General features: G+C 42.8%; 1 protein-coding gene across 3 annotated transcripts in view; it reads right to left on the bottom strand.

Moving 5' to 3' along the window:
• Positions 1 to 27,773, bottom strand: part of LOC143981360 (protein CutA homolog) — a 57,683-nt gene that overhangs the window by 16,538 nt on the left and 13,372 nt on the right. For 2 of the 3 annotated variants that reach the window (XM_077479155.1, XM_077479154.1), the window contains 3 exons: positions 27,018 to 27,063; positions 17,853 to 17,902; positions 13,502 to 14,091 (listed from right to left, as the gene is read on the bottom strand). In XM_077479155.1, coding sequence (XP_077335281.1) covers positions 13,989 to 14,091; positions 17,853 to 17,902; positions 27,018 to 27,063 — 199 coding nt within the window. In that variant the 3' untranslated portion in view covers positions 13,502 to 13,988. Of the gene's footprint in view, positions 1 to 13,501; positions 14,092 to 17,852; positions 17,903 to 27,017; positions 27,064 to 27,773 lie in introns of those variants that run through there. The other variant, XR_013274299.1, reaches the window with a different exon arrangement.

Genomic DNA, 27,773 nt, shown 5'->3' with positions numbered 1-27,773 from the left:
TCCTTTTTTTATTGCTAGGATGTGGGTGTCGCCAAAAGTCCATTTGCATGTAAACCTTATCGCAAACATTTACATGCATGTGGTACAAAATATGGTCTGTACACAGGACCTCGGATGGCAATTTCTTTTTACTCTTGTACAGCCCTGGCCAAAAGTTTTGAGAATATGAAATATTTTCACAAAATCTGCTGCTTCAGAGATATATATATATATATATATATATATATATATATATATATATATATATATATATATATATATATATATATATATATATATATATATATATATATATATATATATTTGTCAGATGTTACGCTGAAGTACAAGCATTTTCATAAGTGTTAAAGGCTTTTATTCACAATTACATTAAAGTGGTTGTAAACCCTTACAAACCACTTTGACCTACGGTAAGCCTAGATTAAGGCTTACCTGTAAGTCCAAGAAATATCTCCTAAACCTATACGGTTTAGGAGATATTTACAAAAAGACCGGCACCGCTGTCTACGGCGCAGGCGCACTGAGCAGGCCGCACGTGTCGGCTCCCGTGCGCATGCGCAGGAGTGACGTCATCGCGGCTCCGGCGAATCACAGCGCCGGAGCAGCGAGACCCGGAAGTCACTCCGGGATACATGGCAGCGGCAAAGATGAAGACTGAGGACCGCTTCGGGGGCTTCGTTCTCAGGTAAGTTATTTATAATGAGCTTGTATGCTATGCATACTAGCTTATTATGCCTTTGCCTTGCAGGTTGCATTTTTTTTTTTTTTTATTAGCCTTTACTTCCTCTTTAAGTTTATGCAGGAGTCAATATTTGCAGTGTTGACCCTTCTTTTTCAAGACCCCTGCAATTCACCTTGGCATGCTGTCAATCAACTTCTGGGCCATAGTCTGACTGATGGCAGCCCATTCTTGCATAATCAATGCTTGGAGTTTGTCAGAATTTGTGGGGGGTTTTTGTTCACCCACTGCCTGAGTATTGACCACAAGTTCTCAATAGGATTAAGGTCTGGGGAATTTCCTGTCTGTGGACCCAAAATGTCGATCGTTTTTATTCCTCAAGCCACTTGCTTATCACTTTTGCCTTTTGGCAAGGTGCTCCATCATGCTGGAGAAGGCATTGTTCATCACCAAACAAAGACATGCAGGTAGGCTAATCGGCTTCTGTCCAAAATTGGCCATAATATATGAATGGGGACCTTGGATTGTGGGCTCTTTGAGGGTAGGGACCGATGTGAGTGTGCAATGTACAGGGACAATTGTAGACACTCAGGTTGAACTGGATGGACTGGTGTCTTTATTCAACCTAACTAACTATGAAACTATGAAACTGTTCTTGGATGGTTGGGAGAAGTTGCTCTCGGAGGATGTTTTTGTACAATTCTTTATTCGTGGCTGTGTTCTTTGGCAAATTTGTGACCGAGCGCACACATGAATGGTCTCAGGATGCTTTACTGTTAGCATGACACAGGACTGATGGTAGCGCTCACCTTTTCTTCTACAAACAAGTTTTTTTTTTTTTTCCAAATGCCCCAAACAATCGGAAAGGGATTCATTAGAGAAAATTACTTTTCCCCAGTCCTCAGCAGTCCAATCCATGTGCCTTTTGCAGAAAATCAGTCTGTAACTGAAGTTTTTCCTGGAGATAAGTGGCTTCTTCAGCCCTTCTTGACACCCAAGCCATCCTCCAATAGTCTTTGCATCACTTTGCATGCAGATGCACTCATAACCTGCCTGCTGCCATTCCTGAGCAAGCTCTGCACTGGTGGTGCCCTGATTCTGCAGCTAAATCGACTGTAGGAGACTGTCCTAGCGCTTGCTGGACTGACTTTGACATTCTGAAGCCTTCACAAAAACTGAACTCTTTCTCCTTGAAGTTCTAGAGCAGCCTTTCTCAACCTTTTCAACACTGAGGAACCCTTGAAATAGTTCTCCGGTCTTGGGGGAACCCCTGCTAAAGATTAGAAATCTACAACTCATGATACATTAGTGTGATGGTCAGTGGGAAGAATGGTCCTTACACTTGTGGTCATTGGGAAGAATTACCTCCTTACAGATAGCTAAAAAGATCAATGTGTCAGTGGGAACTTATCCGAGAGGCAGAAATGGCCCAATGCTGAAGGAACCCCTAGCAACCTCTGGAGGAACCCTAGGATTCCACCGAACCCTGGTTGAGAATCGCTGTTCTAGATAATCCAATGCATGGTTAATTTAGGTGCAATCTTGGTAGCAGCAATATCCTTGCATGTGTTTCCTTGCAGGTAACCATGGTTAACAGAGGAAGAACAATGATTTCAAGCGCCACCCTCCTTTTTGAAGGGGTTGTAAAGGTTCAAATATTTTTTTTTATGAAAATAAACCTGTTATAATTGCCTGTTCTGTGCAAGGTTTTTGCACAGAGCAGCCCCGATCCTCCTCTTCTGGGATGCCCTGCTGGTGCTCCTAGCTCCTCCCCTTCATCAGGTGCCCCCCCCCCCCCCCCCACGGAGAGACACTTTCCATGGGGGCGCACGTGCGGGCATGTTCCTGAGTCCCACTGTTGCATCCATTGACACAGAGCGGGATTCGGCATTGTTCCCTGCTCCCGTGTCACTGGATTTGATTGGCTCCCGCTGCTATCAGTCTATCCAGTAAGGGCACCTGTGTTAACGAGAGAATCCCTGACATAATGTCAGCTGGTCCTTTTGTGGCAGGGCTGAAATGCAGCGGAAATTTTTCATGGTAAAGAGGGACTTTGCAATTGCAATTCATCCGATCACGCGTCATAACATTCTGGAGTATATGTAAATTACCATCTTAAAAGCAGACTTTAAAAATGTAATATTGGTGTCATTCTCAAAACTTTTTGCCACTGCTTTTTTTTTTTTTTTTTTTTTTTTTTTTTTAAACCTGTCAAACGCCTAGTATATTACTGAATGGCACCATCTTGTGGTGGCCCATTATCTGGCATGTGATTTGCATGTAGTGAGAAAAGCCACTTGAAAGAAGGCTGAGCCTTTCCCCCCCACCAATGATTTGTGCCTATGTGTTAATGCATATAGCCCAGAGAATCTAGTTTGGACAAAGGAAAATGTATGGGGGTTTAGGAATTGTGGTTACAAGCAGGTACTAAATTTATTATAGTGGGGTGGAGGATTCTTTTTGGACAACAGTAACAACTTGTCTGTGGTCTTAGCCCTTGTACACACGGTCGGAGATTCCGACAACCAAATCCGTCGGAGTAATTCCGACGGATTCATTCCGGAAGTGATGTTGCATACACACGGTCGGACTAAGTTGTCATAAAATCCAATTGCACATAACGTGATGACGTTATTTCGTTACAACGGGACTACATTCAGGCTAGTAGCCAATAGCTTTGGTCTAGGAATTTGATCTGAGCATGCGTGGCACTTTGTCCGTCGGAGTAGGCTACACATGATCGGAGTATGTCCGATTGGAGCATTTTGTCGGGAAATTCTACCGGCAAGTTGGAAAAGTTGGTCCGTCGGATATTCCGACGGAAACAGTCCCATGCAGACCACACACAGTCAGAATATCCGACAGAATGGTCCGATAGGACACATTCCGTCGGAATCTCCGACCGTGTGTACAAGGGCTTAGGCCGCGTACACACGGGTGGATTATCTGCCCAACTAAGTTCGTCAGACAATCCGACAGACAGTCCTTCCAACTTTTAAATGAACGGACTTGACCACACACGACGAACAGACAGTCCGCTGAAAGCTTGCGCGATGACGTGTACAGCACGTACGATGGGACTAGAAATACGACGTCCAATACACTGCAATGCAACCTTTCGCCGTGTAAATCCTTTCTGAGCATGCGCCATACTTAGTCCGTCCAACTTGCCTACACACGAGCGGACTGTCCGCCGAAACCAAGTTTGGACGGACAAAATTACGGAAATTCCGAAAGACTTAGTCCGTCAGACTGTCCGCTGAAAAAGTCCGCTGAAGCCCACACACGAGCGGATTGTCCGCTGAAACACGGTTCAGCGGACTAAGTTGGACAGACAATCCGCCCGTGTGTACGCGGCCTTAGACTTTTATAGCTGACCGACCCCCCCCCCCCCCAGTAAGTTGTGCAGTTGGATCCATAACGTGCCATTCAGTAGTAGAATCTAATGCTGCACAATGTTTTGTACCTATAGCACCTTTTTCATATAAAGTATATTTAAACCCAATCGATAAAAGCCTTTTTTTATATTGATGTTTCAAAAAAAAAATTCTAATTTTCAATACCTTTTTTAATACAGGCTGCAGATTTAAAAAGAAAACCTAGCAGTCCTACTGTGAAGCTCGTTGTTGGGGCACTTCCTGCTCTAGAGTAACAACACTCTGTCCCCATTTCCTGCTTTGTCACCCTGTCACATAGCTTCTGCTGGACACTGTCTGTTCCAACAACCTTGTGCAGGCATGGTCCACTATTGTCACCATCAGGAATCCTGCCCTAAGGAATACCACATAGCCACTGCTGGAGTACATGCATATAGATTTGTAGTACAGAGACGCAACAAAGTATAAAAATTATGGCAATTGTTTACAGTACAATGTGCTTTTGGTAAACTAAATGTTTAGTTGTAGTTTATGGCTACTTTAAAGAAGAAACCCTGATGGGTTTACTTTTGCTTTGTCTCCCGGCAAAGGTAAAGCATAATGGACTACTATGCATCGCATAGTAGTCCATTATGTGTCACTTACCTGACACAGGAGCCAGCGAAGTCACCGCTGTCCCCTGTAGTCCGGAGCATCCATCTATTCGGTGGGTCTCGCTGCTCCGGCCACTCACAGCGCCGGAGCAGCGATGACGTCACTCCCGCGCATGTGCAACGGAGCTACCACTAACGGCATATCGCCGTAAGCAGCGGCATGCTGCTAACGGCGATAGTGCGCATGCGCCGTAGACGCCTGTCACTGCATTTTAGTAAATATCTCCTAAACCATGTAGGTTTAGGAGATATTTCTTGGACCTACAGGTAAGCCTTAATCTAGGCTTACCTGTAGGTCAAAGTGGTTTGTAAGGGTTTACAACCACTTTAAGTACCTTCTCCAGTATGTTTTGTTGGTCCTGTAGATTGTGTGCATTAAGTTGTTTCTTTTCTAGTTACATCTTTAATTGCTTTGCAGGCTGGACTGGATTCATATCCAAACTATTTAGCTGTGCATCGAACAATCAGTCGCCAGCTATTGATGGCACATCTCTATCAGTTGCAAAAAAAGAGAGGCACGGATGTTTTTTGATTGGTAGAGCTGACTATATAAGGCTGCTGTTCTTTGCAAAATAATGAGGTAACTGATCGTTTGACCACTAAAATAGTGGTCACATGATCACTAATCCTTCCGCCACACTGTTTAAAAAATAAGTTCACCTTTTCTACAAAAAATTAAACCCCTTTCACACCAGGGCGTTTTGCAGGCGCTATAGCGTTAGAAATGGCGCCTGCAATCCGCCCTAAAAAAGCTGCACCATTGTATGTAGTGTGAAAGCCCCGAGGGCTTTCACACTGCAGCGTTGCGCTGGCAGGACGTCAGGGAAAAGTCCTGCCAGCAGCTTCTTTGGAGCCGGTGAAGGAGCGGTGTGTTTACCGCTGCTCCGCATTGAAATCAATGGGGCAGCGCTGCAATTCCGCTGGCAAAATACCGCTATTGCGGGCGGATTTAACCCTTTCTCGGCCGCTAGCGGGGGGGGGTAAAAGCGCCCCGCTAGCGGCTGAAATGCGCTGCAAATCTGACGATAAAACACCGCCAAAAATAGCGGTGTTTTACCGCCGACGCTATGGGTGGCTTGGTGTGAAAGCCGCCTAAATGTACATCTCTTTGCAGGTTAAAAAATTTGCATTTATTTTTGTATTGGGAGCCTGTAAAGCGTTGCACCAGCGATCAGGAGATCGTTGATGCTATGCAGGTCTCCTGCAGACTGTCAGTGTATCTGCTTACCATACGGGTACACACCGAGCGTTTTCAGGACTGGTCAGCAATGGCAGCCTCTGTATTTGGTTCAGTACAGTTTTCCTTCTTTTTTTTTTTTTAAAGCATTGATTTACCTCCAAAGTACCGGTATATCTAAAGCCCACTTTTTTGTTTTGGATGGAGTAGGGAATGGTTAAAACCCCTATCGGGTTTTTCTTTCTTTTTTTTTTTTTTGTTTGTTCGTTCCATTTTTGTCCCTTTTGGGAAGAATTATCTTTACTTCCTGTCCCATAGACACAACAGGAAGCAGGAGCTGATCTCCAAAAAAAATAAAAATAAAATTTTACAGATGTCACCATAACAAGTATCCCCATGGGAAGAATTATTTTTTATCTTGCCATAAATGTGGGCCTATTTCTAAGCCGGGATACACGGCTGCCACGCACAGCCATCCAAAGTCACGAATGGCTGTAGGCGACTACACAGGTTTATGCAAGTAGCGGCACATAGACACTCCTATAGCCATTCAGTACGACAAATGGTTGTATAGAGCAGCTATGTATCCCAGGCATGGAAATACTCCTGCAACTTACATGATATGGCCTTCCTACCTGTTCTGGTGCTTCACCTAAAGATACATTTTTAAAGAAGGGTCAAATATTTTGTAGACAAGTTTTAAATCGAAATCCTTCTAACATGGTCATTGAACGATCGAACTATAGAATGTAATATAATATATATATATTTTTATATAATATTTACTAAAAAAAAAATGTTTTATCCAGGGGCATGTGTGGGTTATAAGTATAGCTCTGTATGAGAAAATGAACGTGCGTCACCCAAATAATCAGCAGCTGTTCTGGCTGCGTTTTCCGAATGTAGAATTGCCCCGTAATATGTGACGGGGGCAGAGATGCTAGTAATTTGCTGCTTTGGAATATATTCCCTTAGCAGTGTAACTGTATATCACATTATTTTTTTTTCATAATTGCTATACTGAATGGGGGGGGGTCCTCTTTATACTGGTGCAAGGTAATAACCAGGCAGGTGTGTACACTGTTATATCATTATTTTGCTGTTTTACTTTTGCAAAGTAGTAGAAATGAAATATGCCAGGGATATGCAATTAGCGGACCTCCAGCTGTTGCAGAACTACAAGTCCCATGAGGCATAGCAAGACTCTGACAACCACAAGCATGACACCCAGAGGCAGAGGCATGATGGCACTTGTAGTTTAGCAACAGCTGGAGGTCCGCTAATCGCATATCCCTGAAATATGCCTTTTTGAATGTTTTCACAAATTTTAAGGACTTTTTTTTTTTTTTTTTTTTTTGTCTGCATAAATATTTATGAATGTCACCAAAAGTTTATTGTAAGTGTTGATTTGTGTAATATACACAGTCCATACAAAACTGATATTTCAGTAAAGGCTGGACGCTGGTTTAACCACTTCAGCCCCCCTGGAAGATTTATCTCTTAATGACGAGGCCATTTTTTGTGATAATGGACAATTGCGCGGTCGTGCGATGCTGTACCCAAACAAAATTTGATGTGTTTCTATTTATTTTTTTTCATCATAAATAGAGCTTTCTTTTGCTGGTATTTGATCACCTCTGCGGTTTTTATTTTTTGTGCTATAAAACAAAAAAAGCAACAATTTTGATTAAAAAAAAAAACAATTTTATTATCTCAATAATATCCCCCCCCCCCCCCCCCCCAAAAAAAAAAAGATCTTCCTCCGTTTAGGCCAATGTGTATTCTTTTACATATTTTTGGTAAAAAAAAAACGCAAAAGTTATAGCGTCTACAAAATAGGGTGTAGATTTATGACATTTTTATACATTACTATTTTATTTTAATTTTTTTATCAGGACTACGAGATTTCGGTGGACAGATCGGACACTTTTTTTTTTTTTGGGACCATTGACCTTTCTATAGCGATCAGTGCTAAAAATAACCACTGATTTACTATATAAATGTCACCGGCAGGGAAGGTGTTAACACTAGGGGGCGATCAAGGGGATATATGATTGTCTTAGGCAGTGTTTCTAACTGTGGGGGGGGATGTTACTCCCTGGGGGTGGAGACCAATCGCTGTTCATAAGCATTAGGAGCAACAGATCAGTTTCCTCACCCCTGACAGAACGGAGATCTGTCTTGTTTACATTGACAGACCTCTGACCTGTCTCTCTCAGGAGCGATCGCGGGTGCTTGGCGATTTTCGGATCGTGTGTACGGAGCATTATTGTGTCACGGAAGTCCTTTAAACCACATAGTTTCTTTGTAACATAAAATGATTTCAAAATCCAGGTTTTTTTTTTTTTTTTGTTTTTGTTTTTTAACCAGCAGACTGCAAAAAAAAACACTCATTGGGTTCTCCCCCCGATCTGCACGATTGTATTCTGACATCGGGGACTCACCCCCCCCCTCCCCCCCCCCTTCCTTCCCTTCAGAACACAATGAGCGCTGGTTTTCCAGCAGGGCTGTTTGACAGAAGCCAATCTAACGATCTACTTCTGTTGAACAGAGAGGGTTACACACAGATTGAAATTCATCCGGTTCCTGTTGAATTAGCCAGAATTTCAATCTGTGTGTAGCCAGTTTTAGGGCTCATGGACACTGCAGCTTAAAAAAAAAAAAAATAGCTTTTTGCAGGCGTTTGAGTTTTATTTTTATTTTTTTTTCTGCTCTATAAAGCTTCCTTTTATTTTTTTTTATTTTTTTTTCTTGTGCTTTTTCTTGCTTTTTTGAGCATAAGCTGTTCCCCCCCCCCTTAACCCTCCTAGATGATAATTTCTTAACCACTGTATAAGCCAAAGGAAAAAAAAAAAAAAAGCTGGAACAAACATTTTTCACAAGTGTGTGTGTGTGTGTGTGTGTTTTTATTTTTATTTTTTTGCGTTCTTTGGGGCACTACCTCCTCTCAAACGCGTGTTTGGTGGGGGGGTTCTGCCTGTAGGAGCATATGCCTCAAAAAGCCATAGTGTGCATTGACACATGGGGGTTATTTACTAAAGGCAAATCCACTTAAAGTAAAGTCACTGTAGGTCCAAGGGGGAGATATGCAAGGAAAAACAAAACGAATAAAAAAAACAGCATTTTAGCTTGCACATGATTGGATGATGCAATCAGCAGAGCTTCCACTCATTTCAGATCTACCCCTTAGATTTAGAGCGACTGAACTTCCACTTGTAGTGCAAAATGGATTTACCTTTCATAAATATCTCCCCATTTGGCTAATATGGAGGGGAGTTTCTAGGCAGAAAAATCAGCTCATAAGCCTGTAGGAGCGCTTTTTTTTTGTTTAGTTTTTTTGGGGCTGCAGTGCACATGACCCCTTTTCTAAGGGCCGTGGTGAATGGGTGGAGTTGGGAACTCGGGCGGCTGAACAGCTCTTGCTTCCAATTAAATGCAGAGACTGTGTATTCTGACAGCTGCAGGTGCTGGATGACTGGCGCTGCAGGTGCTGGATGACTGGCGCTGCAGGTGCTGGATGACTGGCGCTGCAGATTTGTCCATTTATGCTATTTAGGCTGGATGGAGGAATTGCGTGATTTCTCTTGTTTGTTTTGCAAGGCTGAATGAGAGACATCCTGCATGGTCGGCTTTTAGACTGCTAATGTCAACCCAAACCTGGAATATAGGTTGTTTTTTTTGTTTTTTTTGTTTTTTGGGCTTTATTGACACTTCAAGATTTAAAGTTGCTGCTAAAATTAGTTTTAGGACTGTAAGGCTTCTACTCATAGGTGATTGTTACTTCCATTTTTTTTTTTTTTTTCATTTTGGTCCTTGGAAAACGGTAAATGTTGTTTTTGTTCTTGTTCACGTGATTGTTTGCATTACTTTCATTCTTTTACATTATTTTTTTTTAGAGTTTTAAAAATCTATTACAGTTTTGATCTCATCGGCTTCCCCCCCACAGGCCCCTTTCACACGGGCTTTCCAATCAGGTCTACCTGTCAGTTTTTCAGATCGATCCTCCATTCATGCCTATGGGGCAGCAGATGTTGGCGGTGACATGCCCACTGCTATCTGATCTGATCAGCGGAGTGCTTTCCCCTGCTGAGCAAAGCTGAGTCCGCCGGGGGGACCGCCCGTGTGAAAGTTTTTTTTTTTTTTTTTTTTTTTTTTTTTTTTTTTCTTGCATAGTAGGGAAGAGCTTAAATACCATACCTGGTATTATTCCATTTTTTAGTTTAATCTTTAATCCTTCAGTGAAAAACAAGTAAATGGAAGGATGTAATGCAGATTTAACTGAGCATCAGGTTGAACAAACGAGTGAAACCTGCAGCAAAATCTGCATTTTTTTTTTCTTTTAGGCCCCTTTCACACTGGGGCGTTTTTCAGGCGCTACAGCGCTAAAAATAGCGCCTGTATAGCGCCTGAAAAAAACTGCCCCTTTCACTCTGGAGCGGTGCGCTAGCAGGACGGTGAAAAAAGTCCTGCTAGCCGCATCCTTTGAAGCGGTGAAAGGAGCGGTGTATTCTCCGCTCCTACCCATTGAAATCAATGGGGCAGCGCGGCTATGCCGCCGGCAAAGGGGTGCTTTGCGGGTGGTTGTAACCCTTTTCCGGTCACTAGTGGGGGTTAAAACTGCCCCACAAGTGGCCGCATACCGCCGCTAAAAATAGCCGCGGCTTTACTGCCAACGCCTGCAACGCCCCAGTGTGAAAGGGGCGTTACATTTAGTGGTGTGTGTGTGTGTGTGTGTGCGTTTGTTTTTGTTGTTTTTTTTTTCCCTCCTGTACATTTTATCATGGTGGAATTTTGTAGCTCACTGCAGATAAGAAGGTGAAACTCGCCAAGATCCTGACTGTAGCAACTCATATTAATGAATGTTAGAATTATTATTATTATTATTATTTTTTGGACCACATGGTTTGGGAAAGTGCGTGAATGACAATCTGCATTGGTTCTAGATGTCAAAGGGCCCAGAAAGACTATCTGGATTCTTGTACAATTAACAGATACAGCACAGATCCCGGTTTCATATCAAGAGTATCAATCAGAATTAACTTCTTTTTTTTTTGTGCTAAGCTGATTTACAGAATAATGCTGATTATATGCAGTGGGTTACGCCATACTGAATCTTGTTCTTTCATTTAAATACAAATGAGTGAGACTTACAGAAAGTTACGTTGACCGTTTTTTTGCACTGTTCCTATGCTTTATTCTTCATTTTTAGTGTGAAATTCACATTTTACATCTGTGTGTGTGTGTGTGTGATGTTCAACAGCAACTGTATAGTTATTGCAACTCTTCTGCTCTGTGAAACAAATTGCACATTTGTAAGGGGAATATATCAAAACTGGAGCAGCCCGAATCTGCAGCAGCTGTAAATGGCAACCAATCGGCTTCTAGCTTTCATTTTTAAAGTGTAACTGAGCAAGCTGAAGGTAGAAGCTAATTGGTTTCCATTCACAGCTGCTCCAGTTTTCATAAATGTTCCTCACTGTTTTACCGGCGGTCCCTACATGCCTTCTTTTTAAGCCCTTCCAACACCCAAAACAGGGCCGCATCACCAATTTTTTTTAAATATTTTAAAGCTGTCTGGTTTTTATTTTTATGCTGGAGGAAATTTTGTTTCATGAAGTGGACAGTTTATGACAATACAGCTTTGTAAGAAACTCCAGTTTATTAATAAAAAAAAGTATGATATATTTTACAAAGCAAAGAAGGATTCCAATTGTCTTATTTTCCATGAAATATTTAAAGTATACCCAATGATATACAATGTAAAAATAAAATGATTAATTATAATGACTTTGGGCGCATAGCCTATCTGCTGAGTGATTCCCATTTTTCACTCTGAATGTTGTGCGCTGCACCTTCTTGTCCTATCTAAATCAATACACAGCTGCTGGTATCCTCATCTTCTGTATGGCCCTGAATCTGAGCCTAGGAAAATGCAGCAAGCGTGTGGATGAAGATGCACATCAATCGCATATCAAGACACTGCTGCGCTGAACATATGAACCGTAATGTGCCTGCTTAAAGTGGTTGTAAAGGCAAAAGTGTTTTTGTTTTTTTTTATAATTTTTTTTTTTTGTTTTTTTATAGCATTCTCTGCATTAGGCTTCATGTACACTACAGCTCCTAAACTTGAGTTTCGGATCTTTTAACTTTTTTTTTTTTTTTTGCCAAAGCTCCTAAACTCAACTCTATAAAAGTCTATGTGTCAATGTACACATGTAGGCCTTTACCAGAATTTAGGAGCTGCTGCAGTTAGGGGAGCTTTAAAGGGGTTGTAAAGGTTTGTTTTTTATTTTCTAAATAGGTTCCTTTAAGCTAGTGCATTGTTGGTTCACTTATCTTTTCCTTCGATTTCCCTTTATAAATGTTTTTTTTTTCTTTGTTTTCTTTGTCTGAATTTCTCACTTCCTGTTCCTCCTCAGTAAGCTGTTGTGGCTGACTAACCACCACTCGGATGATGGTGAGAAGTTTACTGAGGAGAAACAGGAAGTGAGATATTCAGACAAAGAAAAAAAACATTTAGAAGGGAAATCGAAGGAAAAGGTAAGTGAACCAACAATGCACTAGCTTAGAGGAACCTATGTAGAAAATAAAAAACAAACCTTTACAACCCCTTTAAAGCGGGAGTAAACCCAGTTTCAAAAAACACTTACATTCCCGGCATGCCGGAAATGCTAACTTTCACATTGGTTGTGCTCTCAACCAAACTTTCAAACCATCCAATGGCTGGCGTCATAACTGATCACATGTGCAGCATTATGGCAGTTGAAGAATCATTAGAGGCCAAGATGGCGGCTTCCTTGACTGAAAATGATAGAAGGGTTTACTTCCACTTTAAATCCAGCTCTGTGCAGATTTTGCTCCCAATCTCCTTGCAGGAGACGTAGAGGCAGCAATGGGAGCCATTGGCCCCTGCTGCTGTCAGTCAAATCCTGTAAGGAGGTAGTGGGGTGTGGTCTTTAGCTGCGCTGTGTCAATAGATGCACACAGCCAGGCTCTTTTTTATTGAGCCTGCATGTGTGCACCCATAGCAAGCAACCTACTATGGGGGGGCACTTGGTCGGGAGGAGGAGTCTCAGCGGTAGACCCCAAAAAGTCTGTCGCTATAAAAAAAAAAAATCACCCCAAAAGTCATGTTGAAGTGCGAATATTGTAGTGGGGCGCACAAGAGTCTGCCGTCTTTCACCTAGCCTATGGCTCTCTACTCCTGAGTGTCCCAGAACTGCATACCAAAACTTGAGGTCTGGTATTTACAAGTATGCCAAAACTATGCACAAGGATGGACAAATTAACATGGATAGATTAATCAAGACAAGAGGCTGGCAGGCTGGTAATGGCTGAGAGATATGTGCCTCTATTGATATCATTGAAAGGGGCCAAAAAAAGAGTCTTTAAAGCTGACCTATTACAAACCACTTTATAGGCCTTATTGCTAACCACTTGGCCCATGGGTATTTTAGGTACTTTGGCTCCCAGAACTAGCATGTTTAAAATTTATAACAGACCGGCAAGATTTATAAGAAATTCTTTTGTGTTGCAGCAATGCATGTTAGAGGTGTTGCTTTCCCGTTCATTTTTTATGGCACCCAAAATCACTAACAGACCACAAAAATGTAAACCCTTTTATATAGTTTTTTTTTTTTTTTTATTTCCACGTGGTCTAAGGCACAAGTGTAAATACCTTTACCAACCATGTTTAGGGCTCCCGGCTGTCATCATCCTGCTTATGGGCTTTGTTTTAGTCTGCTTGTTCTTTGTCTTTTCAGACCTCTATTGTAAGCGTTTGTATCCAAGTTGTTTGTTTTTCTTACATCCTTTCCATTTTGTCGTGCTTGTTTTAGACCTTGAATGTTCTCTGTACTCAAACTGCATCTTGTTCTTGCCCACATTGATCCACTTGACCTGCTCCCAGCTGTATAGGTTGTCCTGTTTTCTGAATATTTGGATTATCTTTTTGGTCTTAACTTTTCATAGAGTTGCTTATCTGAAGACATCCAGATTTGACATTTGGATATAGCTAACAATACTGACATTTACTCAGAAACTGCAAAGTCGTAATGCTTCTTGAGGAAACTATTATGAAGTTCCAGACACACAATCCATGATCATTTCTCTGACATGACGTCTTCAAGCCATCTGAAATAATCTGGGTTTCCGTCACCAATTGGCACTGTCAAGATATCTGGCGTTTCAAAGGGATGAACATATCTAAAAACCAAAACATAACATGCCTCAATTTTGTTTTGTTCATCTTTTTATGAATGGTAAACTGCAATCAGAGAAACTTGCCCAGATCTCCATCTTTGGAATGACTGGGAGCCTAACAAATCTAATATGCTAAGGATTAGGGGTGCAACAGATCAAAAAAAACTCACGGATCGGATCGTTCCTCGGATCAGAGTCACGGATTGGATCATTTTTCGGATCGGCAAATAATTGAATTCGCAAAAACCTATGAAAAATCCACCACCATATAGTCCCCACTGTAATATCCACATCATCTCCCCCACTGTAATATTGGCTGACCATGATGGCTGGGTACGGCTGGCTATCGCCAAGTATGGCTGGGTATTACCGAGTATTGCAGGGTCTTGGCAGTGTATTGCATTGCAGAGTATTGGCAGTGTATTGTATGGCAGGGTATTGAGGGATGGTTGTGACTGCACTTGTCACAGAGCAGCCCACAGTGCTGCTTCCATCCGATCTCTCCCCTCCACTGTACAGATCTGTACACAGAGGGGAGAGAGGAACCGGCGTCGTCATGACGCCGGTTTGTCTACAAGTGATCGCTCTGTCATTGGACGGAGCGATCACATTGTAAACCCTGATGGGTGCACCAAGATGGCCGCCGCTTCAGAACTAGGCCGAAGCCACGGCCTTTCCTAAGGCCGAGAGCGGATCGCGGCTTGTGCCGATCCGAACAGGGTGACCCGTTTGGATCACGGATCAGTGACGATCTGTTGCACCCCTACTAAGGATCCTTTCATACTGGTCAACTGCATTGCAGTGTGGTACTGAACTAATTTTAATGCACTTCAGCCCCTTTCATTTTATATAAGTTGGCAATTCACCACCATGAAAGTTTAACAGACTGGCAACATTCTATAACATGCAGATGGTTTGTTGCAGTGAGCTACAACATAAGTGTGCTGCAGTGAACAGCCATTTACACCATTTAAGGGGTGTTATGGGAACAAACAATAAAACCCATTAACGCTAAGCTTATGTGTGACTGGGCCTAAAAACTTGTCCAAAAAGCTAATTGGCTATGCATATTTTAAAGCTGTATTCCAGAGAAAGGAAAGTCTCCCTTGCAGTTGGGCTACTGCTGCACTGCAGCGCTTCAGTCCATGTTTAGGTCTAGATGGCAACAAAAAATTTACAGCTAATTGCTCTTTCTTGGAGTACAGGACACAAGAATTGATTTATAGGCTACTACAGTGCATCTGGAAAGTATTCACAGCGCTTGACTTTATTACAATATGGATTTAAATATGTTATTTTCATCAAAATTGTACAAACAATACCCCATAATGCTAACATAAAAAGTATGAAATCTTTGAAAATTTATTAAAAACAAAAAATGAAAAAAATTACATATCCAGCCTTTGCTCAATACTTTGTTGAAGCACCTTTTGGAACCAATTACAGCCTCACGTCTTTTTGAGTATGAGGCTACAAGCTTGGCACACCTACTTTTGGGCAGTTTCTCCTATTCTTTGCAGGACCTTTCGAGCTCCATCAGGTTGGATGGGGCTCCAATGCACAGCCATTTTCTGATCTCTCCAGAGATGTTCCATTGGGTTCAAGTCTGGGCCACTCAAGGACATTTACAAAGTGCCACTCCTTTGTCATCTTGGCTGTGTGCTTAGGGTTGCTGTCCTGTTGGAAGATGAACCTTTGCCCCCAGTCTGAGGTCCAGAGCGAGCTGGAGCATTTTTCATCAAGGATGTCTCTGTACATTGCTGCATTCATCTTTCCATGGATCCTGACTAGTCTACCAGTTCTTGCCGCTGAAAAAACATCCCTACAGCATGATGCTGCCACCACCATGCTTCACTGTAGGGATGGTATTGGCCAGATCATAAGTGGTGCCTGGTTTTCTCCAGACATGACTCTTACCACTCAGGCCAAAGAGTTCAATCGTTGTTTCATCAGACCAGAGAATTTTGTTTCTCATGCTCTGAGAGTACTTCAGGGGCTGTCATGTGCCCTTTACTGAGGAGTTGCTTCCGTCTGGCCACTTTGCCATACAGGCCTGATAGATGAAGTGCTGCAAAGATGGTTGTTCTTCTGGAAGGTTCTCCACAGAGAAATGCTGGAGATCTGTCAGAGGGACCATCAAGTTCTTGGTCACCTCCCTGACTAAGGCCCTTCTCCCCGGATCGCTCAGTTTGGCTGGGCGGCCAGCTCTAGGAAGAGTCCTGGTGGTCCCAAACTTTTTCCATTTGTTTTGTGCTGCAGACATTTTTCTATACCCTTCCCCAGATCTGTGCCTCGATACAATCCTATCTAAGCATTTAAGTCCAAGGAATTGTCTGTAGACCTCTTTGTTTGTGCTCTGACATGCACTGTAAATGGTGGGACCTTATATAGATGGTGTGTACCTTTCCAAATCATGTCCAATCAACTGAATTTACCACAGGTGGACTCCAATCAAGTTGTAGAAACATCTCAAGGATGATCAGTGGAAACTGGATGCACCTGAGCTCAATTTTGAGTGTCATAGCAAAGGCTGTGAATACTTATGTATATGTGATTATTAAAAAAAAAAAAAAAGTTTGCAGATTTTTCAAACTAACTTCTTTCACATTGTCATTATGGTGTATTTGTAGAATTTTGAGGAAAATAATGAATTTAAAACATTTTGGAATAAGGCTGTAACATAAAATGTGGAAAAAGGAAAGTGCTGTGAATACTTTCCGGTTGCACTGTACCTTCAGGTTATTGGACACTGGTGTCCCCATGTAACCCTGCCCACTCTGTGAGGCTCCGATTTTGTTAGCAAGCAATGGAAACATCCCATGGGGGGGGGGGGAGGGGCTGTGTTCTGTACAGCACTCCAAAATATAGACTTTACAGGTATGCCAAAATTCCTCTTGTCTTCATCATGCAGTACAGGACACAGCAATCGACTGACAAACCTTGGGATGCCCCCAGGCAATAATCAAGGTGAGGGCAAAAGGACAGCTAAATAACCGCAACAGGCCCACAGGAAGAATACAAGAATTTCAATGGGCCTTTAAGTGCTATTAAACCCAAAAATGTAATGCATTGCAGCTTACTAATGAGATGTGGTGGCTGCACCTGTTTTCTTTTCTTAGGCCCCACCCCCCCCCCCCCCCGCCCCCCGCTCCCACTACTTTCGGGGACCTAGAAGATGATGGGGGGGTCATTCAGAAAGCGTAGCATGACTTGTTCATGCGCAGTAGGAAGCCAGCTCTAAAGCCTAAATGCTTTACTGCTGGCTTCTCTTGGTTACAATGCCGACGCCTGCACCTGAACCGATGGATGAATTGGCTTTGGGGGGCCAACATCGCGGGCGAGAGGGGGATATTTGAGGTGGAATGTAGCTGTTGTGACTTAAGGGTGAGTGGTGCATGGCACAGAGGTACACCCCTGATGAAGGAGGCCAAGATTGCTCTGAAACGCGTAGGGCCTTTGAGCATCGTGGCCTAATTCTTGTCATATGGGTGACCTTCTATCTATGACAGATATCATTTGCATGTATTTTTAATTGTGCTTTGATTATTATACATGTTCTCTTGTTGTGTTTAACATACATTTATATTTTGTGTGTAACAAATTTTGTTATATTTTAAAACTTGAAATTGTGTACGTGCCGTAAAAGTCCTAAAAATAGGGGGTTGTTCTCCCTGATTTGCATGGCACAGAGGTAGTAAAATGAAATAGATCAGGGAGATGGGTAGGAGGGATGTTATGGAGGGTAATGTTTAGTGCATTCATACCTGACATATCCTGATAATTCATTTATTTTTGCTGTCCTGGTTTTTACAATCTGCACAAAAAAAAAAAAAAAAACATATTTAGCAACAGCTAAAAGGGTAAAATAGAACTTTTAATTATAAAACAATTTTTCAAATGCCTATAGAACTTATCGGAATATTAACAAAGAAGTCTTTACTGTTTTTTAAAGGTGATGACAGCTTGATGGCCAATCGGAAAGTGCGGTTCAGTTCACTCTACGCACATTGCTCTCTGACAAAGAATACACTACATTGTGGCACACAAGGAAGAGATCAGGTCACTATGCAACTGCCTGGTTGCTGCTACCCATTTGCCTAATGTGCAACAAGTGGTACTCCAGCAGTTTTGAATAGAGTGGGAAATGGTTAGAACCTCATTCAGATTTTATTGTTGTCTGTCTGCTGGGCAAAATTATACTCGCTTTCTGTCCAGGTGCCATTTGTTGTTAGTAAAATATAGAAAAAAATCCAACTTTTTACAGTTGTCATTGGAACAGAAGGTGATGGGAAATCTTCAAATGGGGACACCTAAGGTGAGATTTCCTCTAATTTTACTCAGATCGTGGCAAATTCTCCCCAATAGGGACAGAAACCGCAATAAAAATCTGACAAGGAATTTAAACCCTTCACCATGTCAAACATAAAGAAAAAAAGTTTTGGTTGCTATTACACTTTTAGGGGGTTTTAAGCCAGCAGCATTCACCTGGATCTTTGTGAATGAATGAATGACTTGTATAGCGCTGCAACTGCAAACTGAATCGCCTCAAGCGCTTGATCCGTCCTGTGCTTCCTGGGTCTTGAGTTTTTTTTCCCCTGAAGGCCCGATGGTTTTCTTCCAGCTAATTAGCCTGACCTTATTCCACATTCTCATTATTGTTTTGAGAACTGGAAATTCTGCACTGTATAATTCATGGCCTTCACTGGTGTAGCACAGTGGTCATCAACCCTGTCCTCAGGGCCCACTAACAGGCCAGGTTTGCAAGATAACTGAAATACATCACAGGTGATATCATTTGCTGCTCAGTGATTGCAGTATTCTAGTCTGCATCTCCCCAAGGTAATACATAAAACCTGGCCTGTTAGTGGGCCCTGATGAGGACAGGGTTCATGACCACTGGTGTAGCACCCTCCTAGACAGGGCCGCTGTTAGAAGTCATGGGGCCACCCAACCTCGCCTACACCCCACCCACCAAGTTCCTCCGCTGCTCCCACCTGGACCCTTCTGTTGACCTGATGGGACCCAAGGAAATGTAATTTAAGCCCTGGTAAGCAAGTGGGAGCGGGGGTGTGGTCTAGTAAAATCAATTTATTAATTTAGGCAGAGATGCACAATTAAGCTGATGGTGCCTGGGCCCAGTACAAACGTCTTATCAGCAGCCCTGCTCCTAGGTAGGTGCTAGGATTAGATGAGTTAGAATTTGTTGTGTTTTTGATAGGTAAATCTAGTTGCTGCACTGTAGTCAGTGTGGTTGCATTTATTTGGTAGGCAAACGTATCCAGTGAAGCTGTAATCTGCTAGTAAGGTCTTCTCAGTGTGTTCAGTTGCTAACAGTCTGACCTATATCTTGAGAAGTTTCTGGATAATAGGTGTTAAGCTATGCAGATGGCAACATGAATATCCCAGAGGGGCAGGCTCTGATGGCATGCTGGATAACTGTATATATTCTGTGAGCACACTGATCTCAGGGTCTTTTCCCAAGAGGGGATTAGTCTAGCCTGGGGGGCACGCTGCCCTCCCAGATGGAAGCTGCTGTTAGAGATACCTCAGGTGGAGTATTCCACCACTACCCTCAACCCTATCCAAAAATATAAACAACAAAACGTCCCCTAGGCTGGCTATTGAAAAATTGTGTGAATGAGCGAGGCAAAGCCTGTGGGAAAGACCTGGACAGTAATTCCGTGGCTCCTATGGGGTTAGCACTAAACAAGTAGATTTTCAGGAAAGACAAAATCATGGGTAATGTTGGGTTTATAATTAACAATACAATTGTTCCATATAATAACCACTTCAGTGACACTGATTGTATCCTTAGATGCTGATTCTGCAGATTTTTTTTGGGGGGGATCAACTAACAAAAAAGGAATAATCTATATTTACAGATAATCCCATCCAAAGCTGTGTTTTGTTGTATCATATGGTCGGTTTCAAGCAAAAAAAAATTCACAACTGTTAAATGTTGGGCTGGCTCATTTACTGCAATAAAATACTGTAGAAAGTGATTATTTCAGCAAAATAATTCTTATATCAATTATAATATAGTGTATACATGATCAGCACAAGGGTACACAAGAAAATGATTGCTTGCTCCTATTAGTTTTAAAGTGTATGTACAGCTACAACAATTCATTCCTACTTGTAGATAGAGTGTGGAAGTATTAGAACCCCCAATTTTTTTATTGCTATCCAGTGTTCCATTAGAGGGTTTTAACCTAACTTCCTGTCCCATTGACATCCCACCAGACAGAAAGTGAAATTTAAACAACAGGACAGACAGATAAAAATCTTTTATTTTATTTTTTATTTTAAGTAGAGTAGTGGAAGGATAGAACCTTACCTTTGTCGGATTTGTATTTCTGTTTGTATCTATATTGCAGATTTCCCCTCCCTTCCTGTCTGATGAAACTGGTGTGTCCACAAGACACATCTCTTTAACGGAACCCCTGATAGCAAAAAATTGAAAAAACAAATTGATGTTCTAATCCTTTCCCACTCTATCCAAGGATAAAAAAAAAAAAAAAAACAGTTTGGACTTGACAGATTTTAACCCCTTATAGCCCCCCTCCCAATTAGTAGTAGTAGACTCCTAATCCAAAGCCACCTGACCAATCTGCCAGGAGACTGCCACCTGCCATCTATACTTGGCTAACTATAAGCATCTGAGCCATTCCCCGCCTGTCAGACACATATATATACAAGGTGGGGAATGCCTCAGATGGTTATGACTGGCCAACTGCATTGATTAACCACTTCAGCACCAGAAGAATTTGCCCCCTTAATGACCAGGCCATTTTTTGCGATACGGCACTGCGACTCTTTAACTGACAATGACACCAACGGTCAGAGATGGTGGTGGTAGCGTGATGGTCTGAGGCTGCTTTGCAGCTTTAGGACCTGGACGACTTACCATAATTGATGGAACCATGAATTCTGGGCTCTACTAGAAAATCCTAAAGGAGAATGTCCAGCCATCCGTTTGTGATCTCAAGCTCAAGTGCACTTGGGTTATGCAGCAGGATAATGATCCGAAACACAACAGCAAGTCCACCTCCAAATGATTCAAACAAAGCAAAATTTAGGTTTTGGAGTGGCTAAGTCAAAGCCCGGACTTAAATCCGATTGAGATGCTGTATCATGACCTTACACGGGCTGTTATTGCTGGGAAAACCCTCCAATGTGGCTGAATTAAAACAATTCCGCAAAGAAGAGTGGGCCAAAATTGCTCCACAGCAATGTGAAAGACTCATTGCCAGTTATCGCAAACGCTTGATTGCAGTTGTTGCCGCCAAGGGTGGCACAACCAGTTCTTAGGTTTATGGGGAAATTGCTTTTTCACATAAAGCCAAGCAGGTTTTGCCAGCTTAATAAATTAAACTATCATTTAAAAACTGCAGTTTGTATTTACTCTGGTCATCTTTGTGTAATAATACAATTTGTTTGATGATCTGAGTCATTTAAATGGCAACAAAAATGAGTACACCCCTTAGTGAAAATGTCCAAATTGGGCCCAAAGTGTCAATATTTTGTGTCATTATTCTCCTGTACTGCCTTAACCCTCTTGGGCATGGAGTTCACCAGAGCTTCACAGGTTGACACTGGAGTCCTCTTCCACTCCTCGATGACATCATGGAGCTGGTGGATGTTAGAGACCTCGCACTCCTCCATATTCCATTTGAGGATGTCCCACAGATGCTTAATAAGATTTAGGTCTGGAGACATGCTTGGCCAGTTGGCTTGAGGAGGGGATAATGCTTGGCTTCAGTATGTCACAGTGCATATTGGCATTCATGGTTCCCTCAATAAACTGTAGCTCCCCAGTGCCGGCAGCACTCATGCAGCCCCAGACCATGACACCACCATGCTTTTGTGTAGACTAGACACACTTGTCTTTGTACTTCTCACCTGGTTGCCACCACACACGCTTGACACCATCTGAATCAAATAAGTTCATCTTGGTCTCATCAGACCACAGGACATGGTTCCAGTAATCCATGTCCTTAGTCTGCTTATCTTCAACAAACTGTCTCCAGGCTTTCTTGTGCATCATCTTTAGAAGAGGTTTCCTTCTGGGACAACCAATTTGATGCAGTGTGTGTTCTATGGTCTGAGTACTGACAGGCTGACCCCCCCGCCCCTTCAACCTCTGCAGCAATGCTGGCAGCACTCATACGTCTATTTCCTAAAGACAACCTCTGGATATGACGCTGAGCACATGCACTCAACTTCTTTGGTTGACCATGGCGAGGCTTGTTCTGAGTGGAACCTGCCCTGTTAAACTGCTGTATGGTCTTGGCCACCATGCTGCAGCTCACTTTCAGGGTCTTGGCAATCTTCTTATAGCCTAGGCCAGTGATGGCGAACTTTGGCACCCCAGATGTTTTGGAATTACATTTCCCATGATGCTCAACTACACTGCTGAGTGCATGAGCATCATGGGAAATGTAGTTCCAAAACATCTGGGGTGCCAAGGTTCGCCATCACTGGCCTATGCCATCTTTATGTAGAGCAACAATTCTTTTTTTTCGGATCCTCAGAGAGTTCTTTACCATGAGGTGCCATGTTGAACTAGTGACCAGTATGAGTGAGAGCTATAACACCAAATTGAACACACTTGCTCCCCATTCACACCTGAGACTTTGTAACACTAACGAGTCACATGACATCGGGGAGGAAAAATGGCTAATTGGGCCCAATTTGAACATTTTCAGTTAGGGGTGTACTCACTTTTGTTGCTTGAGGTTTTGACATTATTGGCTGTGTGTTGAGTTATTTTGAGGGGACAGCAAATTTAAATTTACACTGTTATACAAGCTGTACACTTACTACTTTGCATTGTAGCAAAGTGTAATTTATTCAGTGTTGTCACATGAGAAGATATAATAAAATATTTACAAAAAATGTGAGGGGTGTACTCACTTTTTTGAGATACTGTATATACAGTAGAAAATATTTTTTTTTTCCAAAAATTTGAGTCTTTCTTATTTTTTGCTATATAAAAAAAAAAAAAAAAAAAAAAAAAAAAAACAGTGGTGATCAATTACCACTAAAAGTAAGCTCTATTTGATAGATATCGATTTTATTTGGGTACAGTGTTGCATGACTGCGCAATTACGAGTTAAAGTAGCACAGTCCTGAATAGCAAAAAATGGCCTGGTCATGAAGGGGATAAAGCCTTCCAGAGGTCAAGAGATTAAGACCTCTGTACAGAGGGTAGCAAGCCCTATAAGTAGCATTTCCCTGTAAAAAAAAAAACATCGTTTGGACCCATTATAGCAGGGGTCTCAAACTGGTGGCCCTCCAGCTGTTGCAAAACTACAAGTCCCATGAGGCATTGCAAGGCTGACAGTTACAAGCATCACTCCCACAGGCAGAGGCATGATGGGACTTGTATTTTTGCAACAGCTGTAGGGCCGCCTGTTTGAGACCCCTGCATTATAGCCATTCCTCTCAATCAGGGGTATGCCACCTCAGCACTCCAGCTGTGGTGAAACTACAAAACCCATCATGCCTCTGCCTCTAGGAGTCATACCTGTGATTGTCAGGGTCTTGCAATGTCTCATGGGACTTGTAGTTTCACCATAGCTGAAGGGCCAAGGTTGACTACCCCTAACTCCTACCCACAAGGTAGTGTTCCTTCCAGGGGCGGATCCAGAGTCTAGTCGTGGGAGGGGCACTGCCAGAAAATAAGTTTGTTTTTTTGCGGGCAATTTATGAGGGAAATGGCTGGTGTTGGCGCTTCAATCATCATGGCACCATAGTTGTTATGGTGTCAGGATGATTGAAGAGCATTATTTATATTATTACACTGCAATATAAAATGAAATGGTTCAACTCACCTTAATGCAGAATCAGTGGGAGCCCTGAGCGTGTCACTTGCCATGTCATCTGCCACACGTTGCGGATTGTCCACCTGCCATGTCACGTGCCACACGTTGCGGATTGTCCACCTGCCACATGTTGCGAATTGTCACTTGCCACGTCACCTGCCACGCGCTGCGGATTGTCCACTTGCCACGTCACCTGCCACACGTTGCGGATTGTCCACCTGCCACGTCACCTGCTACACGTTGCGGATTGTCCACCTGCCATGTCGCCTGCCACATGTTGCGAATTGTCACTTGCCACGTCACCTGCCACGCGTTGCGGATTGTCCCTTGCCACGTCACCTGCCACACATTGCGGATTGTCCACCTGCCACGTCATCTGCCACATGTTGTGAATTGTCACTTGCCACGTCACCTGCCGCACTTTTCAGATTGTCACTTGCCACAAGTTGGGGGCAGAGAAGGAAGAATACTGGCGCTCAGCCACTTACAGTGGACGCTGGACATTTTAACAGTCTGTCTAAACTCTAAACTGCAGCTGCAGCAACAACTTTTCCCCTATTTGAGGCTTCAGCTCCTGTCACATCGGCTCTGAGACTTGAGTCCGACGTGACTCACTGACGTCACTCGTCTGAGACTCAAGTCTCAGTGCAACTGCGAGTGCGACTGCAACTGTTCTCTCCCTGGCCTGTTACAGTGAGTCACGTCGGCTCTGAGAGTGAGACTGGAGTCCGATGTGACTCACTGACGTCACTCGTTGCTAGACGCCAGGCGGCCCAGGCGTTAGCAACGAGTGCAGGGAAGAGGCTCCACCCACCTGTTCCTCCTGCTCCTGGTATTAGTCGAGTCTCTCTCTCTGCACCGCTGATCGGCTGATGTGAGAGAGACTCGGCAGAGGCAGCGACAGAGAATGGGAGACATGTCATGTCAGTGCAGACAGTGCTACTATTTCGGGGGGGGGGGGGCAATTGTCCCGTTGCCCCCCCCTGGATCCGCCCCTGGAACTTCCTTCAAGCCATCACCTCCACAAAGCAAATGTCTGAGCTGGCAGCGTTATCCTGCAAGGTGCTCTATTTGGTTTTGCATAGACACAAAATGGCCTTGAGACCCAAAACTTCTTTGTTGCCTAAGGTTGCTTCTGCCTTTCACCTCAACCAGAACATTGTTTTTTGGTCAGTATATCTGGCTCCAGTTCACCAAAAAGAGATTTCCCTCCATTGGTTAGATGTAGTTCAGGATTCGCAAGTCTATCTCTCAGCCACTGTTTATTTCAGAAGGACCGATTCTCTTTTTGTCTTCCTGGATGGACCCTGAAAGGATGCTCCAGTTTCTTGTTCCACCATCTCTTGGTGGCTTAAACAGACCAGCATTCAAGCATTGGATTCCACATTTTCTCGCCAAAGCTCATTCTACAAGTTTCTTTGAATGCTTTTTGGCAGCAAGCATCTGATTTTGAGATGTGCGAAGGCAGTTACTTGGTCCTCCAATCTTTTCGGGATCTACCAGGAGGATGTTTCTGCTTCATCTAATGCCAGCTTTAGCTATATATTTCAAGTTCTCGGTTGTCTACTTGGGCCCTTTATCAATTGTTTGTTGTATTGCCCAACCTTCACTTGTACTGCTTTTGGATCATCCAAAGGTTAAATGGTTCAATAGATGGGAAAGAAAATTGGATTTTTGTTCTCAGTGTAAAATCCCTTTTTTGGACTCCATTGAGGGATGCCGGTCTCGCTCCTTTGTGTTTTTTGTTCATGCTATTGGCACTGCCTTGTTACAAAACTGAGGCATGCTGGTAGTGGGAGGGGTTATCTCAGGCTGGCATTCAGTTTATTTTGTTTGCCAGTATCCTGGTATCATTTAATTTGAAGCAGAACATATATCAAAAAAATATATATATTTTTAAAGGAAAATATGCAACAACATAGTTGGTTTAAATTTCTGTGTTTAGATCCACTGGTTCTGAACTCAAAAGTGAAGGTTTTATTTGTTATATGGAACATCTAAAAATGAGAATTGTGGCTTAGCAATGGCTGAGTGTAAGAAATGTAACTGTTGTGCAGAATTTTCCTGAAAAATAACCTTGCACGTTCTGGCATGTGATGGTGCCCAGAGATTTCTGTGTATACAACCTCATAGTTGTATATCTGCTAGTCTCCGGTGATGGCAGTTTGGCTTGGTGATGTCACTATTGTGCAGCTCACTAATCTTCTTGCTGGAAGCTCTAACATGAGGAAGCAAAACCATAATTTTACCTATGTCTACACAGTGCAAAACAAGGCATGGTAAGTCAATAATGTGGATGAGATCAATTGCAGGGAAACACAGCTAAAACTGGCAACTAGCCCTTACCCTCTGCCTTCCTTTTTGGGCACAACTTCCAGAGTTCTTTTTCACTTTAAGGGGCTGATTTACTAAATGTGAATTTTCAATTTTGATTGAGTCCGCTTTGGTCATCTTTAAACGTCCAATCATGTGCAGGTGTTATTCATCTTTTAGGTTAATTGTCGGGCACCTGAATGGGCTTTTGAAGAGAACACATACTTAAAGTGTTTGTAAACCCTTACAAACCACTTTGACCTACAGGTAAGCCTAGATTAAGGCTTACCTGTAGGTCCAAGAAATATCTCCTAAACCTATATGGTTTAGGAGATATTTACAAAAAGACGGGCACCGCTATCTACGGCGCATGCGCCATAGACAGCAACATGCAGGCGCACTGAGCAGGCCGCAGATCACTGCGATATGCCGCTTGTGTCGGCTCCCGTGCGCATGCGTGGGAGTGACGTCATCGCGGCTGCGGCGAATCACAGCGCCGGAGCAGCGAGACCCGGAAGTCACTCCGGGATACATGGCAGCGGCGAAGATGAAGACGGAGGAGGAGCGCTTCGGGGGCTTCTTTCTCAGGTAAGTTATTCATAATGAGCTAGTATGCTATGCATACTAGCTCATTATGCCTTTGCCTTGCAGGTTGCATTTTTTTTTTTTTTTTAAATAGCCTTTACTTCCTCTTTAACCCACTAAATTAAAAAAAGAAAAAAGAGCAAAACACAAACTATGTGAGAGAGCATTATCACTAATATCTGTAAATGACCGAGAAACACTTACTAAAAGCACCTCTGTAGACTCCTCTATTTCTCCTTTCCAGATGTACCTGTGAAATATCAATAAAGAAAATAATATATATAACAGTGTATATATATATGTTTAAAACCAACTGGCTGTATGGAACACAGTAACTGTTTAATAAGGGTGCCTGGTCTGTTATGATTCTTATTAATTTATTTTCTATCTTTGGATGAATTGCGAAAGGTTAAACCATGGGTGTACACCATGCGTCCTTCCAGCTGTTGTAGAACTAGAAGTCCTCTTATGCCTCTGCCTTTGGGAGTCATGCCTGCAACTGTTAGCCTTGCCATGCCTCATGGGACTTTCCTTGCAATGCCTCATGGGTCCTGTGCTTCCGTAAGCCCTTGTACACACAGTCGGATATTCCGACAACAAAATCCGTCGGATTTTGTCCGAAACTTGTGTTGCATACACACGATCGGACAAAGTTGTCATAAAATCCGATCGTACGTAACGTGATGTTATGTCGTTACGACGGGACTACGTTCAGGCTAGTAGCCAATAGCTTTGGTCTAGGAATTTGATCTGAGCATGCGTGGCACTTTGTCCGATCGGAATTCTCTACACACAATCGGACAAAGTCTGATCGGATCATGTTGTCGGAAAGTTTTATAGCCCAGCTCTAAAACTTTGTCGGTCGGATATTCCGACGGAAACAGTCCGATGGAGCCCACACACTGTCGGATTAACCGACAACATGGTCCAATTTGCAAACGCAAATCGATCCTTACAAAT

The sequence above is a fragment of the Lithobates pipiens genome, unplaced genomic scaffold, assembly GCF_037356315.1.
Source record: "Lithobates pipiens isolate NorthernLeopardFrog02 unplaced genomic scaffold, aLitPip1_a1.2 Scaffold_14, whole genome shotgun sequence".
Lineage (NCBI taxonomy): Eukaryota > Metazoa > Chordata > Amphibia > Anura > Ranidae > Lithobates > Lithobates pipiens.
Note: the sequence above shows the minus strand (reverse complement) of the source record. Positions and strands in the feature narration are given on the sequence as shown.